Raw genomic sequence first — 13,253 nt, forward strand, 5'->3', positions numbered from 1 at the left:
ATGTTGTATGCCCTTCAGCTTTATTTAACCATTCATCAAAAGCCTCAATAAGAATTTCTTGTTGAGGTTCCTGATGAAGCAGCTCTCTGAAGAGAAGGCCAAACAGAAATGGAGGACTGATTATACCAGACAAGACCGGACTTTGGGATGCTGCCATCACTAGACCAAAATACAAGAGACATGACATGCCATACCATGGTAAACCAACCACACTGACAGCCCTGGTTTTAGATAGTATTTACCAATTCCGATTTCATGCAGGATGGGATATGCAGCAGGGTCAGGGAAAGCAGCTGTGTTTTTTCATAATTTATGTCATTTCCTTTCCTATCAAGTGAGATGAGGGGCCTTTCAGCTGGCTAGAGCTACTGTTGACATCTAGAGCTCCCACCCAGCAGATGGTAGAAAGTTGATTACTTAAAATTACCGTTCTCTGTCTGCTTGGTGTGCTTTGTCCAGATACAGGACTCACTGAGCCTGATGTATCCAGTTCATCAGCAGAGGACCAAGAGGACAAATCCTAAATTCAGAAGGAATGGAGATCAGACCATGTTTTCAGGTAAGCAAACTCAAAAAAGCCCACAGTGAAATCTCTACTGCATTATTTCCAAAGGAAGACAGAAACAAATAAACAAACAAAACCAAAACAGTTAATACTTATTAACAATTTTTACAAGATTCAGGAATTCCATGTCGTATCTGTTGGTCCTGAAGAGAAACAAATGTAGCTAAAAGTTAACTGTATCAGGTGAAGCATTTTCTGCTAAGGGCAATACAGTGAAAAAGTATCACAGTATCACAGTCTCCTGCAGGTTGGAAGGGACCTACCTTAGAGATCATCGAGTCCAACCCCAAGATTCGAGCCTCCTGTGTAGCAGAGCAGCAGTTCTACCACTTGCGCCACAGGGGGGATTCGAACCTGGGCCTCTGGTGTTGAAAGCGGCATTCCTACCACTGCGCCACTGGAGTTTATGGTTTTTTTTTTGTTTTTTTGGTTTTTTTTTTTTTTTAATTGTCCTTAAATCACTGGAAGAGGTGGGAACCATCATGATTTTACTCCAACAGACAGAAACTCGCTAGAAGTGAAAACAGCCAAGTTCTCACACCTTATGAACTCATCTAATTCTAAGACTTTAAATAAAATGTGGTGTTTGATACTAACAGCCTTGAAATCATTACTTTGTGCCATCTGTCACTTTTTCATGAACTTACATGCATAACTCCTTCTCAAATACCCTGTTGTACAAAATAATTTGAGAAGATTTGCAGTGCACCTCAATTACAGATTTATTTTATTATGCCTTTTCTACATTTTTTTTCTTCAGATTGAAATATATTTTCCTTTCCAGTGAAAACTAACATATTATAATTTTCAGTACTGAATCTAGCATAATTATCTCAGATACTTTGCCCATTCACTGGATCAGTAATGGCAGAATGAGAAAACCAAGATAACTGATAACTTGTTATATGAAATAGCAAAAAATTACAGGATTAAAAAAATTACAAAAATGTTCACATTAGGATGATTTCTTTGTGATATTCAAGATTAAATGTTTACTGTCTCGATAAGTAATGCAAATAACAGAAAAAACAGCCAACAGCACTGATCAGAGAAATACAGTTAAAGTAGCATGAAATATGACCAAGAAGCAGCAAAGAATAAAAAGACACTCACCAACTGACTACTTGAAATGTCTAGAGCTTTCTCTAGGTCTTTTATGTGACGTATGACTTCTTTCAAGAGGAGCTTAAGTCTGTTTCCAATGACATGGACCTTTTCTTTGGCTTCAAGGCAGTCTTTGCCTTCAGCATTGACTAACAATTGGCAGGACATATCTTGCAGTGATGCCACTTTCAACTGAGATTCCAGCAGTTCACGTCTGATTTGCTATTGTGAGGGTAAGCACCAGATTTTTTAAATTGATTTTATTTTGAAGGAAAAAAAAACCAAAAAAAAAAAAAACCAGCACAAAACAAGCAAAGAATTCATAAAACTAGTCACTTGAAATTAAGGAAATGGAAAGAAAGGAGGAGGAATAAACATTTCCAGGCCTGAGAAGCTCTAAATAGCTTCACTTGAAATGTGAAGAATGGCTTGCAGTTCATCCTCTGACTGCTTAACACTTCTGATATTTGTATCAAATTCTCATTGAGGGAAACAAAACACTAAAAGCAAAATGACAGCAAGACTGACAACAGCATAGCTGTCCAAGTTTTTAAATCTCTAGTTCTGCTATTGAAGGAATTGAGTGGTATTGTCCACCAAAGTAAAGCTAATTGCTGACTTCAGTCCCACAGCTGTGTGTCTTCACACAATATACAATGCTAACTGTGAAGAGAAAGACAAATCTTTCTCTTCAAAAATGCTTTTTTTTTTTTTTTCTGATGATGTGCTTTGGGAGAGAAAGGGAAAATTATAGCCATACCATTAGAAGTCTGTGATGATCTTGCAGGATTTCTGAATCCAGGTTTGGATTGATGGGCACAATCTCATTTTTTCTTCTGTCAATATTCTCTAACCAGAGCAGCAAACCATGGCTCATTTCATGGAAATCCTGTAAATGATGAGTTTTGGTAATATAGCAGTCAAATTTATATTTTCAGTTTATCCTATAATAGGTCCCGCTGCATAAATTCTAAAACTTACAAGATAGTGTAGAATAGTATATAAGAATAATATTCAAGTGATGACAAACTTAGAATATATTGATCTGGAAACATATGTTTCAAGGTAGTGCACATATATCTTCCATAAATCTCTTTGCTGAAGCCATATTTTATCTTGCATGGGCAAGTTCCAGACTGGACAATAAGCACATCAGATGACTATATGGTTTGCATCTTTGATATGTTAGATGTTGACAATTTAAATAGACACAATACAGACCTGGCACTGCATTAATGCATCTTGCAGTGAGCAGCGCCACTCTTCAATCATACTGCATACGTGATCCCAGCGAACGTTCATTTGAGTCAGGCGCTCTTGGAGCTTCTTGCTTTCTTCACTGTCTGACTGAGTAAATTCTGAACTGCACAGGTTGATGGACAAGATGATAGCTTTGCGGTTATCAATTGCCTTCTGCAGCTCCTTAATGATAAAGAATAGGGGGATAGGATGAACAAAGAGGTTAGTAAAACATGCTGCTTTCAGAAAAATCAAGTAGAGAAGGTACAAAAAGAATGTAATCATTTGCCTTCTGCAGCTGCATAATACCTCTTACTGTAATATACTCCTCTGCTCTGTGTATGAGATTTCTGTGCTCACTGTGTGACTGAAAATATTCACTGTCGAAAATCTACTAACATTTTACTGTAAGCATAAACTAGAACAAGCAATTAAACTTTTAAAAGGCTGAAGTCATAGTTGAATTCTGAAGATCTGGCACATACTTCAAATATTTTAGACAGAGAGGGCCCAAGAAAATTGAAGGAGTTGCAAGACAATTGCATTTCTGCTCATAATAAAACTTTTGCCCTCACTTCTCAGTTTTGCTGATAAAGAAAAAAAAAAACCAACATGTTTTCAAGTGGAAACTGCTGTCAGCAGTGTTTTAAAATAAAAGCTTTTACTGAGGGGAAGGAAAACATACAAAGAGTATAAACAACTTACTCCAATTTATAGAAGCAGAACATGTATAAAGACTGATTTGTTTACATTGGAAGCCACAAAAGAAACCCTACCTCTTTTGGTTTGGAGGGCACTAATGGGCTTTCCAAGAGTGGGTGAGATAAGAACAGGATTCTTATGAAATGTCCCCTTTTCCACCTAGTTTACAGCATTTGCTTAAAAGCCCCATGTCACAGTGACCTCTGTAGTACTTATGGCAGCTATATTTGGACTGCAGAGAAGATCAGTATTAATATACTTTAAATGGATCACCGTTGGAAACGGTCTTTACTGTCTTTCTACCTCATTCCTAGCATGGATTACAGTGCATTTTGGCATTGGCTCAACATTTCTGTGCCCAAGCTTATGAGATGCTATAACTGAAAAGGAAGTTGTGGAGCTCCACGTTTGCAGATCTTTACAGCTGCAAGATATCCCAAAGAGATCATAATGGCAATATTCAGATCCTGACACATATGAGAAAACTGAAGAAGAAACAAGAATATTTCAAAGTAAGACCATTTTTTTCCCTAAGTTCTATTGGGTGACACCAGTGAGTTAGGCCAGAGCTCATTTGGCACTCTCTTCTTCCTCCACACAAACCATGTCCCAAAGAGGCATGTATTTGAAAATAGCTATTTTTTTGCCAGCTTGAATAGATTTTATTTAACTTGGCTTTATTTTCCTTTCATCAGCTTAGATAACTGCATCAATTATCCATGCATTCTGGACTTAGAGAATAGCCACAGAATTACTATTCCAAAAATTCACTTGGATTAAATACTAAATACCACTGGTACATTTTTCTGCCAAAAGGTTATTCATAAAATCACACTGAAATTACTTCAGTCATCAGCTATGTGAAAAATGGAGCATTCCAGCTGAAACTATCAGTAACCTCACTAACATAGATGTTGCATTCAGTTCTGTTCAGAAAGTAAATAATGGAAAAGCGAAACAGAACTCACTTTCAATTTTCTAATCCTGAGCTCAATAGTTTGTATGTCAGTACTGAGATCAAGGCAGCGGAGCTTCTCCAGTTCTTCCTCTGTTTCTCCCAACCAAGCCCAAATGCTGTTTAGGTCGGAATTGAACTGCTGCCATTGCTGAAGGTTCTGCTTCATCCTTAGCTCCTTGCTTAGAGCTTGAGCCTGGATTAATTCCCATCGGTCAATTACACCTGGAATGATAATCAACAAATTCAACAAAAGTGAAAAAAACACACAACACATTCACAAGTAATTGCGTCACTTGAGCACTGCACAGTATAAAAAATGTTCCACCACCCCCCCAAAATCCTAATCCACCAAACACCGCATTGAAAACTAAATTAGGCTAAAAAACAGAATGGTGGAGAGAAAGAATGAGAAGTCTTGATGAGTGAGTGGGCAGCAAGAAATTTTACCACTTTCTAATGTCAACACTTCATGACTTTACAGAATTTAGTAAATAAATACAAATGTCATGGGTTATCAGAGAATGAACAAATCATAGAATGGTTTGGGTTGGAAGGGATCTTTAAGATATCCTCTCACAAGGTAATGTCAGTATATAGGTATTATAAATCAGTATAAATGCAAACAAGTTAGAATCTGAATACATCTAACTAGCTAAATGCTTATTATCATTTTCATTAGTATTTGTAACTCTCAGAATTTAATATTCCTACATCATCATATTTGCTTAAGCTACTGTTGATGTACTGTATATTTATCTCTGCTAAAAAAATAACAAAGTATATTTCTTCTCATTAGTTAGCTTGAAATGCTGTGTCTTAGAGAAGGATAAGTTGCATCATACCATCAACTTAAAATTAATATTAATTATAAATAGATTGTGCTAAACTGAGAACTGAGACACTGCTTTCACAATCTCTGAAAAAAAAAATCCACGAAGTTGGTTTTTTTTTTACCAGATAAAAGTGGAAAGTGATACCAGAAGAAATGAATGATGACATACATATTTCGTAGGACAACATAAACAACCATTTTTCAAAAGAGAACATTCAATAACAATGCACTGCATCTACAGGGACTTCCCTAAAGGCCTATTGCAACCTGTCATTATAGAAAAAGGTTCTTAAAATGCATCTGCATGCATAATGTCTTCATATGACATATAGAATTAATACTTATAATCCCTACTTAATCCTAAGAGATGTTAAACAAAATATGATAACAGATAGTTATGTAGCACCAAGCTCGACTTCAAAAAAAAACACTGCATATATTCACTGTTTCCCTTTACTGCTTTCCATCAGAGAACTTAATGTTACTTACCAGCTGTTTGTGTTTCAGTACTGTTCAGATTAATAAGACCAGATAATTTTTCCTCTTCCTCTTTCAGTTTATATCCAAGCCTTTTTACTGAGTCTATGCTTCCACTGCACTCACCTAGTAGCTTCATCTGTGGTAAGAAACAAACAAAAAATCCCATCTCAGTGTGCATCAGTTGCAGGGAAAATGCAAATTGCAATGCAGCTTTTCAACAATTAGGTTAAAGTGTGAAGAGAAAAATCTATTACTTTGACAACCTGCCCTGGCAGTAGCAATAGAAATGATAATGGAAATTAAAAAGAGTTTATGTATAAGTTCAGATGAATTAGAAACAACTTAGTGTCTCTGTGCCAAATAACGCTGGAGGACTACAGGTGACATTAATTACAAATGTTAAGGCATCAGAAGACACAATTAAGGAAATAAACATCTGTATGGAAATATTACTATGCATCCAAGCACCTAATCTTTCAATTCTGTCAGGAGCAAAGTGGTCTGAATAATTTATGGAAAGATTTTTCTTCCAGAAAACCTCTCTGGGAAAGTTTTTCAATCATAGATTCCACATATGCACATATTTATTATTTTGGATCAAGATGAATATTGGGCATAAAACTATAAAACTTGCTCTTAAACGAGGAGTTTTAAATAAGGGTATCAACTTTAAATGGGCTATATCACATGTGTAAGAAATTAGTTTAGGACATTTAAAAAAACTATCATATCAGAATAAATTTCCTGGAGTCGTGTTCCTGTAAACTTACACTATTGTAAAACTCTAATAATGTAAACAGCAAAGCATGTGGTCATGAGTAGTAAACATAAGTCTGAGAAGCAGTAATATCTCATTACTATGTTGAAACAGCTACATTTCTTTCCACAGCAAATCTAAACTTGGAGTGCTTATTTGATTTGTGTTCCAATATACTGCACTGTGACCAAGAACAGAGATTTTTGGTAATGTCAGCATGCGATGAGATGCAAGCACACGCACATATCCTTTGTAAGTGGCATCCAGCTCTGGTCCAGTAGGTGTTTTGCTGCGGATGATGTTTTCTGTTTGCTGTATTTGGAAACGGCTTGTGTCTAAGGCTTTGTCCAGCTGTCGTATATGTGCTTCTAGAGCACCAGGTTCTCCTGTAACAAAAACCAAACAACAAAAAAGTGATTGCTATCCAAGTTGTCCAGAACTTTTCTCTACTTTTTGCCCAAGCAGAGTAAATGTCAGGAATACTAGATAGACGGTAAAGGAGAAACACTAGTGCAACTGCATGAGTGATACAATGTCAAAGCAAAAGGATGACTAGTTCCATTAGAGCATGGTTAGCAATAGTCCTAGGACAGATCACCATAGAAGTGAATAAGCATATGAAGAAAGAGTTCAGTTTCAAGCTTGCAAAATAGTGTGACAAGACAGTTTCCCTAGAGAGTGTTTTCAAGATCCAGAGATGACTGGATTTTTTGGACGGCCACAGGGAACAGTCCACAAATGATTAAAACAACCACATTAAGCAATTTCCCCCCGCCCCCAATCTTTGACAGAAATGCTTAATACAGCTGAAAAATTGTGCTGTTCTACTAGATTGTTTGGAACACATACTGATGTTTTTGAAACAGGACTAACTTGAATTTTCTATGTAGAGATCAAATGAATTTTGTGATATGAATCAGATACAGCCAATTCTGACTGAAGCAGTCTGCAGCCTAGAGGACCATGTGAGATTCCTCTTATCCATATTCTATCATCGTGACTAATTTCCATTTGTTTACAAAGACAGTCTGAATTAGTTTATGAAAACAAGTTTGAAGGCATACATAGAGAAAAGAAGCCTTCTGTCCAGCTAATTACAGAAAACTGAGCCTCTACCTCTACAATATTAAACCTTTTAATTCATAACAAATATCACTCTGCTAAATATAAGGGGTGCTCAAAAAAAAAAAAAAAAGCCTCCCATTTTATCATGTTGGCCCATGACATTAGAGGCAGGTACTGGTGGTATGGCAGTAGAAGATGAACTTTGCTAACAATATTTTCGTTCATTTTGTTGCCATGTGACTGATATCAGCAGAAGGGCAGGCTGACAAATGGTGTCTGACGTGCAAGTATGGATGAAGAAAAGGGGTGATATTGAGTCCCTCCTTGCAGGAAAAAAAATAAACACCCAGTGTCATTCATCAACACTTGCTGAGTATTGTTGGAGAACAAACAGTGGATGCGAGCACAGTGAGGTGGTGCATGGTGCAGTATGATAAAGACACCAGAGGACAGTACATCATTGTAAATCATCAAAACATCAAAACAACTAGCCTAAAATTTATATACTTAAGTCATAATTCAGACTGTGGTTGTATATAAAGATGTAAAAATGGGCAAAACTAAGCAATTAGGTTTCATTCCTTAACTTTATCATTTTCTTCTGTGTTAAAATTTGCAGAAATCACTCTTCTCTCAGAGACATAACGTACTGACTCCTGTTGAAGGACTTCAGAGAATAAATACCAATATGAGTAAATTACTAATCAGCAATATCTTGTTAGCAGGGAGGGCAAATAGTTTAAATATCATTGTTTTGTCCATGCACCTAATAATGCCTTTAATCACAGCAGTAAAGCAGGATAGTTCTACATTAACATGCCAGTGCTGCCAAGTAAGAAACATTTATGTTGTAAGTTGTGAAAAGTATAAAAGACGCAATAAAGAGGAGAGAGATGTTATGCTTGTGCTCTGTGATATTTGCACCTGGCTCTGCTTAATGTTTTTTTATGCCTACCAGAAATATTTTTGAGTGCGTTTTCTGTAAGTTCTACATAGGCCTCAAGAGTTTCAGGGATCTCTACATCTGAAAAAATAAAAGCACAGTCTAAATTGATAGCTCAGCAATGGCCATGTCTTCATAGCAGGAGTCTTTTTCATGGTATGGAGTATATAAATGGTTCCAATAGCGCAGATCCTTTCTGAAGAAGGAAAAATGATGAAGACAAATGCAAGGAGCCTGCTAGAGTCTCTTAATATCAAGGGAAACCTAACTCTTTTTCAGAGTGATGACCTGGAAAGCAAAAGAGCCACAAGATCAGAGTATAATATAACATTAAACTTTCCCTCATGGTTGGCTGCAGTTGGTAACTTTCATTAATTGAGATTTATTATACAAACTATACACACATAGAAGGGATTTCCAGCTTTGCAGGAGAGCAAGAATTGAGATCTCACCTCAAGCTAAACTCAGTTGTTGGAGTCTTGCCTGAATATGTACTGAGTTAAGATTTACTTAAGAACCTCACAGTTTGAGTTGTGGATCTCTTCCCCAGCATTTCTTCACCTCTTGCCATATTCAGTATAGCTTCTTCTAGTCAGAATAAGTTGTGATGCATTGCTGTTACAGATGACATATCCCGTCTGGCAGGCTTCAGGCACAGAGAAACAGCCAATTCTCTGTCGTATCACATAAACCTTTGCAATTTTCCAAGGCTGTTGTCATCCAGGAATTTCCAGCACTGTGTCTAAGGCCAGAAGGCCATTGGGATCACTTCAGGAAAGCTATTTAAGATCTTCAGGGGCCGTTTAGAATACTTTTCTATGAGCATCTTGGCCAAGAAGCCACACAATGCAGCATCTGCCCCTTTTTACTAAGAGAGGACACACAATTTGCCACCATACCTGCTATACTAGCTGCTCCTCTCAGATAGAAATCCTTCTCTTGTTCTCCATCTTCTTCCTCAGAGTGCAGTGCCCGTGAAACAGCTGTCTCCAGGTCTCTGCTAAGGTCATAATCATGATCCCACTCCAGAGGGATAGAGTCCACACTTGCAGGGGTATCCCGCCCTGATCGCTCACTTCTCACTGGCTGTGCAATAGGCAGTGAAAGGTTGGAAGAAGGATGTGGGGAGAGAACACTGTCTGCAGATTTGTCATGCCAGTGTATGTCAGAGAGATCTGCTGATTCATCCAGATCCACCTCTCTGTCAGATAGGTCATGTTCATCATCTGTCAGCTAGAAGAACAATGCGAACAGAAACAATCAATGCAACAAGCAGAAACACTCACTGTTTAGTCAGCCTGGGTAGAGTAAATATAAAGCATAAAGAAGCATTAGGTAATAGTCAAGTGATGGTGTTTCCATTTGCATCCTTTTTTACTCCTCCTTCATTATTTTTAGATCCATAAAAAAATAGAACGAGAAAGTTCAGCGTGCTTGCCCATTTTAATTATGTGTGGCACCACACAGTCTCGCATCAAGAAAATCTTTCCAGACTCTTTACTGATTCCTCTGTAATGCAGACATAAAGTTAAAAAAAACTTTGGAATCAAATCATAGGAAGTGTAGGTGACCTTTGATGTGACCAGTGTTGTCATTACATTATTTCACATTTTGGAAAACCTTTTTTTTTGTTCTTTTTCTTCAGTTGGACTTGACTTATCAAAAGTAATTTTGCTCTCTCTTTTTCAGCTGTTTTTTCAGTTCTGGAAAGTTCTAGAAACAAATTTCTGTCTCTACTGCATGGAGAGAAACTCTTTATCATTATTATTATTTTTTAAAAATAAAACAGAACTTAATGAGTCGCTGATTAAATCATATATTAGCAAAGCTTTATAAATTTCCAGTTAGCATGAATTTTCTTGATGATTTACTGAAAATCCGGACCTATTAAGTTTGCTTTCTAAACAGGACAAAAATAGCATGCAATGAAGAGACACAGTTGGTTAGAGTTGTAACGAGACTAAAACCACAAAATTTGGGGGAAAGTTACATGTTAGTTTGCTTCAACACGTTTCTCTCTTCTTCTCTCATTGTAAAATGGCAATTAAGCAAATACATATGTAAGTATACACACAGGAAGACGGATCAGTTTCTTGTGATAGCGTTCCACACGTCCAAAGACCTCTTGACAGTAACGACGTAACTCATCTAGTTCTTCTTCAATAACAGCTGCATCCATAGGTTCACTTTTCTCAATGAGTTGTTCACCCTGAATAATTATCTGCTGAATTTTGTTGTTGTTCAGTGAAATTTCTTGCTGGAAAGCCTTTATAAAAGAAAAATCCATACTTTATCATTAAGACCTCCAAAGATATTAAGGATACAAGTCTTAGAAGTGGTTTTTTGTTTTTTTGTTTTTTTTTTTAAAGTGAGAATGGTATGGGTAACAAACAGAAATGATTCTTAGTATTCTTCTTAATATTATGGCATGAGAAATTAGACTTAGCATTCCAGAGTCTTTGTTGTCAAAAACAGTAATACTTCATGGTTTACCAACTCATTTCTCTCTTGTTGTGTTTGGAAAGAATGCTAATCTCTAAACAAGCCATGCCTGTGATCAAATGGCTGAAATGGACACAGATTCTAAAGCTAACATTAGGGAATTCTGGATAACACAGTATCAACATTATTGGCACTGTTTGGACCAAAGAATGCATATTTTTTTTTATGCAGAAATGGTTAGAAAACATAGTAGTTGTTAGGTGTTAGCAATAGTAGAGAACTCCCATTATTTTCATAGAAAACAACTCCTTTAATTAGAGAACTATCACCCTTGTTTTTCTGATAATTTTTCAGTGCTGAAAGATCTTTGACTCTGGCAGAAAAGTCTGAATTGAAACCTGACATATCCCAGAACTTACAAAGATGAAGACAGTCTGCAATAATCAAGTTATATAACACTGCTCTTTGGCATAATGTTAATTTTTTTTCATCTATGAATGTTTATATTCATTTTCTCTTCCCTCCTCCTCTTTCCATGCCATTACTCTTTACCTTAAGTTGCTTTATCTTTGCTTGGACATCACACTCTGAGAAATGTTCTATGTTGGTTAGCTGCAGGTCCATCTCTGTTAGCCATACCAGGATGCTATCACGTGCTGTCTCAAACTCCTCCCGCTGGCTGATAAAATGCTAGGGAAGGAGAGTGAGAAACAGAGTGGTGTGAAATTACTAAAAGGTCCCCAAAAACAGCAGTAAGCTGTTTAACTACAGATAATAACAGCAACAAAAAACAGCAACAGTAGTTCTCCAGAGAAATAATCTTCATGCCCTTCAAATTTAACCCAAAATCTGTACACCTTTTTCCCGCATGATTTCTAGGGATTCCACTTCAGTAATACCACCTTCATCTGCAATTAGCAGATGTATGAAAGTTAACTACTAAGAAGGAGCTGGTATTCATGGGCATCAAGCATTTACCTATAGACTACAGTTCTCTTTGAAGTAATAAAAGAATAAGAAGTTCCCTACTTCTTCCAAATCTAGAAATCCCCTAAAAACCTCTGCAAATGCATTAATCTGGAAGCTTCTGGAGCACCCTTGATTCATAAGGACAATAGTGAAAGCTTCAAAACAGAAAAATTACTTTTAGCCTGCGCAGGATGGAGGTAACTCGCTTTTGTAAATTGTCCCATCTCTGGTTCCCCTCATGGACCATCTGCTTCAGCTTGCTGGCAGAGTCAGTGCGGTTCTCACGGGCAAGGCGCCTGTACTGTTTATTGATCAGCTCCAACTGAGTCAGACTTTCATGCACTTGTCTCTGGAAGGCCTAAAGAGGAATGCAAAGACACCATCAGCTTCACATTTTGAATAGCTACCATGTAGCATGCTGAAGAAAACACAACATAATGAGTTGATTGAATTAATCTCTTCAAAAATCATTTATTATGTTTCAAAAAAAATCTCCTCTACCACTGTCACAAAGAAAAAAAAAAATCAAGCAAAGGAAAATTTATGGACTACATCACCATATTTCTCTTCAACGCAAGTGAACCATTTTTTGCTTCCACTGTAGTGTCACAAACTTGCTCTCCAGTATTGTTTACAATGCAAATAAATAGTCTTTCCCCAGACTGGGCATTACCCTTACTAAGGACTAGAGAAGTGTGGATAACATGCTTCCGTAGAGAAAATTTCATTAAAAACATCCTTAGCAATATATACTCTCCATATTATACTAAAGCTAAAAATAAGTAAGCACATTTTTATGATAAGACTAGAGGCAGAGATTAAGAAATAGGTTTGAAAAAAGAAAAAATATCAAAGCCAAAACCATCTTCTCAATATAACTATTCCCTTTGCTTAAGTCACTACTAAATTGAGTAGAGGACAACCAACAAGCATCAAATGGGCTTATGCTTGGAACAAAATACTCAGAAAAATTGAATTCACTTAAATTTGTACAAAGAGAACAGAGGAGATAGCAGAGGCATAAATGATTGCATTTACTAGGATCATGCAATCCACAAACATGCAGTTGTTGCTTCACCTGTTTCCAAGACTTGTCCAGCAAAAAGAACAACAGTACATTTGTTTGCTATGCTTACACAGTTCAGCTAAACAACAATTCATCTGTTGCCTTCCACCCTATAACCTCTTTTCATTTCT

At 36.8% G+C, this 13,253-nt stretch overlaps 1 protein-coding gene across 13 annotated transcripts in view; it reads right to left on the minus strand.

Moving 5' to 3' along the window:
- SYNE1 (spectrin repeat containing nuclear envelope protein 1) overlaps nt 1-13,253 on the minus strand; it is a 280,905-nt gene that overhangs the window by 10,504 nt on the left and 257,148 nt on the right. For 10 of the 13 annotated variants that reach the window (XM_015858221.2, XM_015858220.2, XM_032443843.1 and 7 more), the window contains 12 exons: nt 12,232-12,414; nt 11,640-11,777; nt 10,720-10,911; nt 9,545-9,878; nt 8,658-8,726; nt 6,881-7,023; nt 5,890-6,016; nt 4,579-4,790; nt 2,891-3,091; nt 2,430-2,558; nt 1,679-1,891; nt 428-520 (listed from right to left, as the gene is read on the minus strand). In XM_015858221.2, coding sequence (XP_015713707.2) covers nt 428-520; nt 1,679-1,891; nt 2,430-2,558; nt 2,891-3,091; nt 4,579-4,790; nt 5,890-6,016; nt 6,881-7,023; nt 8,658-8,726; nt 9,545-9,878; nt 10,720-10,911; nt 11,640-11,777; nt 12,232-12,414 — 2,034 coding nt within the window. The remainder of the gene's footprint in view (nt 1-427; nt 521-1,678; nt 1,892-2,429; nt 2,559-2,890; nt 3,092-4,578; nt 4,791-5,889; nt 6,017-6,880; nt 7,024-8,657; nt 8,727-9,544; nt 9,879-10,719; nt 10,912-11,639; nt 11,778-12,231; nt 12,415-13,253) is intronic. The other 3 variants (XM_032443851.1, XM_032443844.1, XM_032443847.1) reach the window with 1 other exon arrangement.

This window comes from Coturnix japonica, chromosome 3 (assembly GCF_001577835.2).
Source record: "Coturnix japonica isolate 7356 chromosome 3, Coturnix japonica 2.1, whole genome shotgun sequence".
In the NCBI taxonomy this organism is placed as follows: domain Eukaryota; kingdom Metazoa; phylum Chordata; class Aves; order Galliformes; family Phasianidae; genus Coturnix; species Coturnix japonica.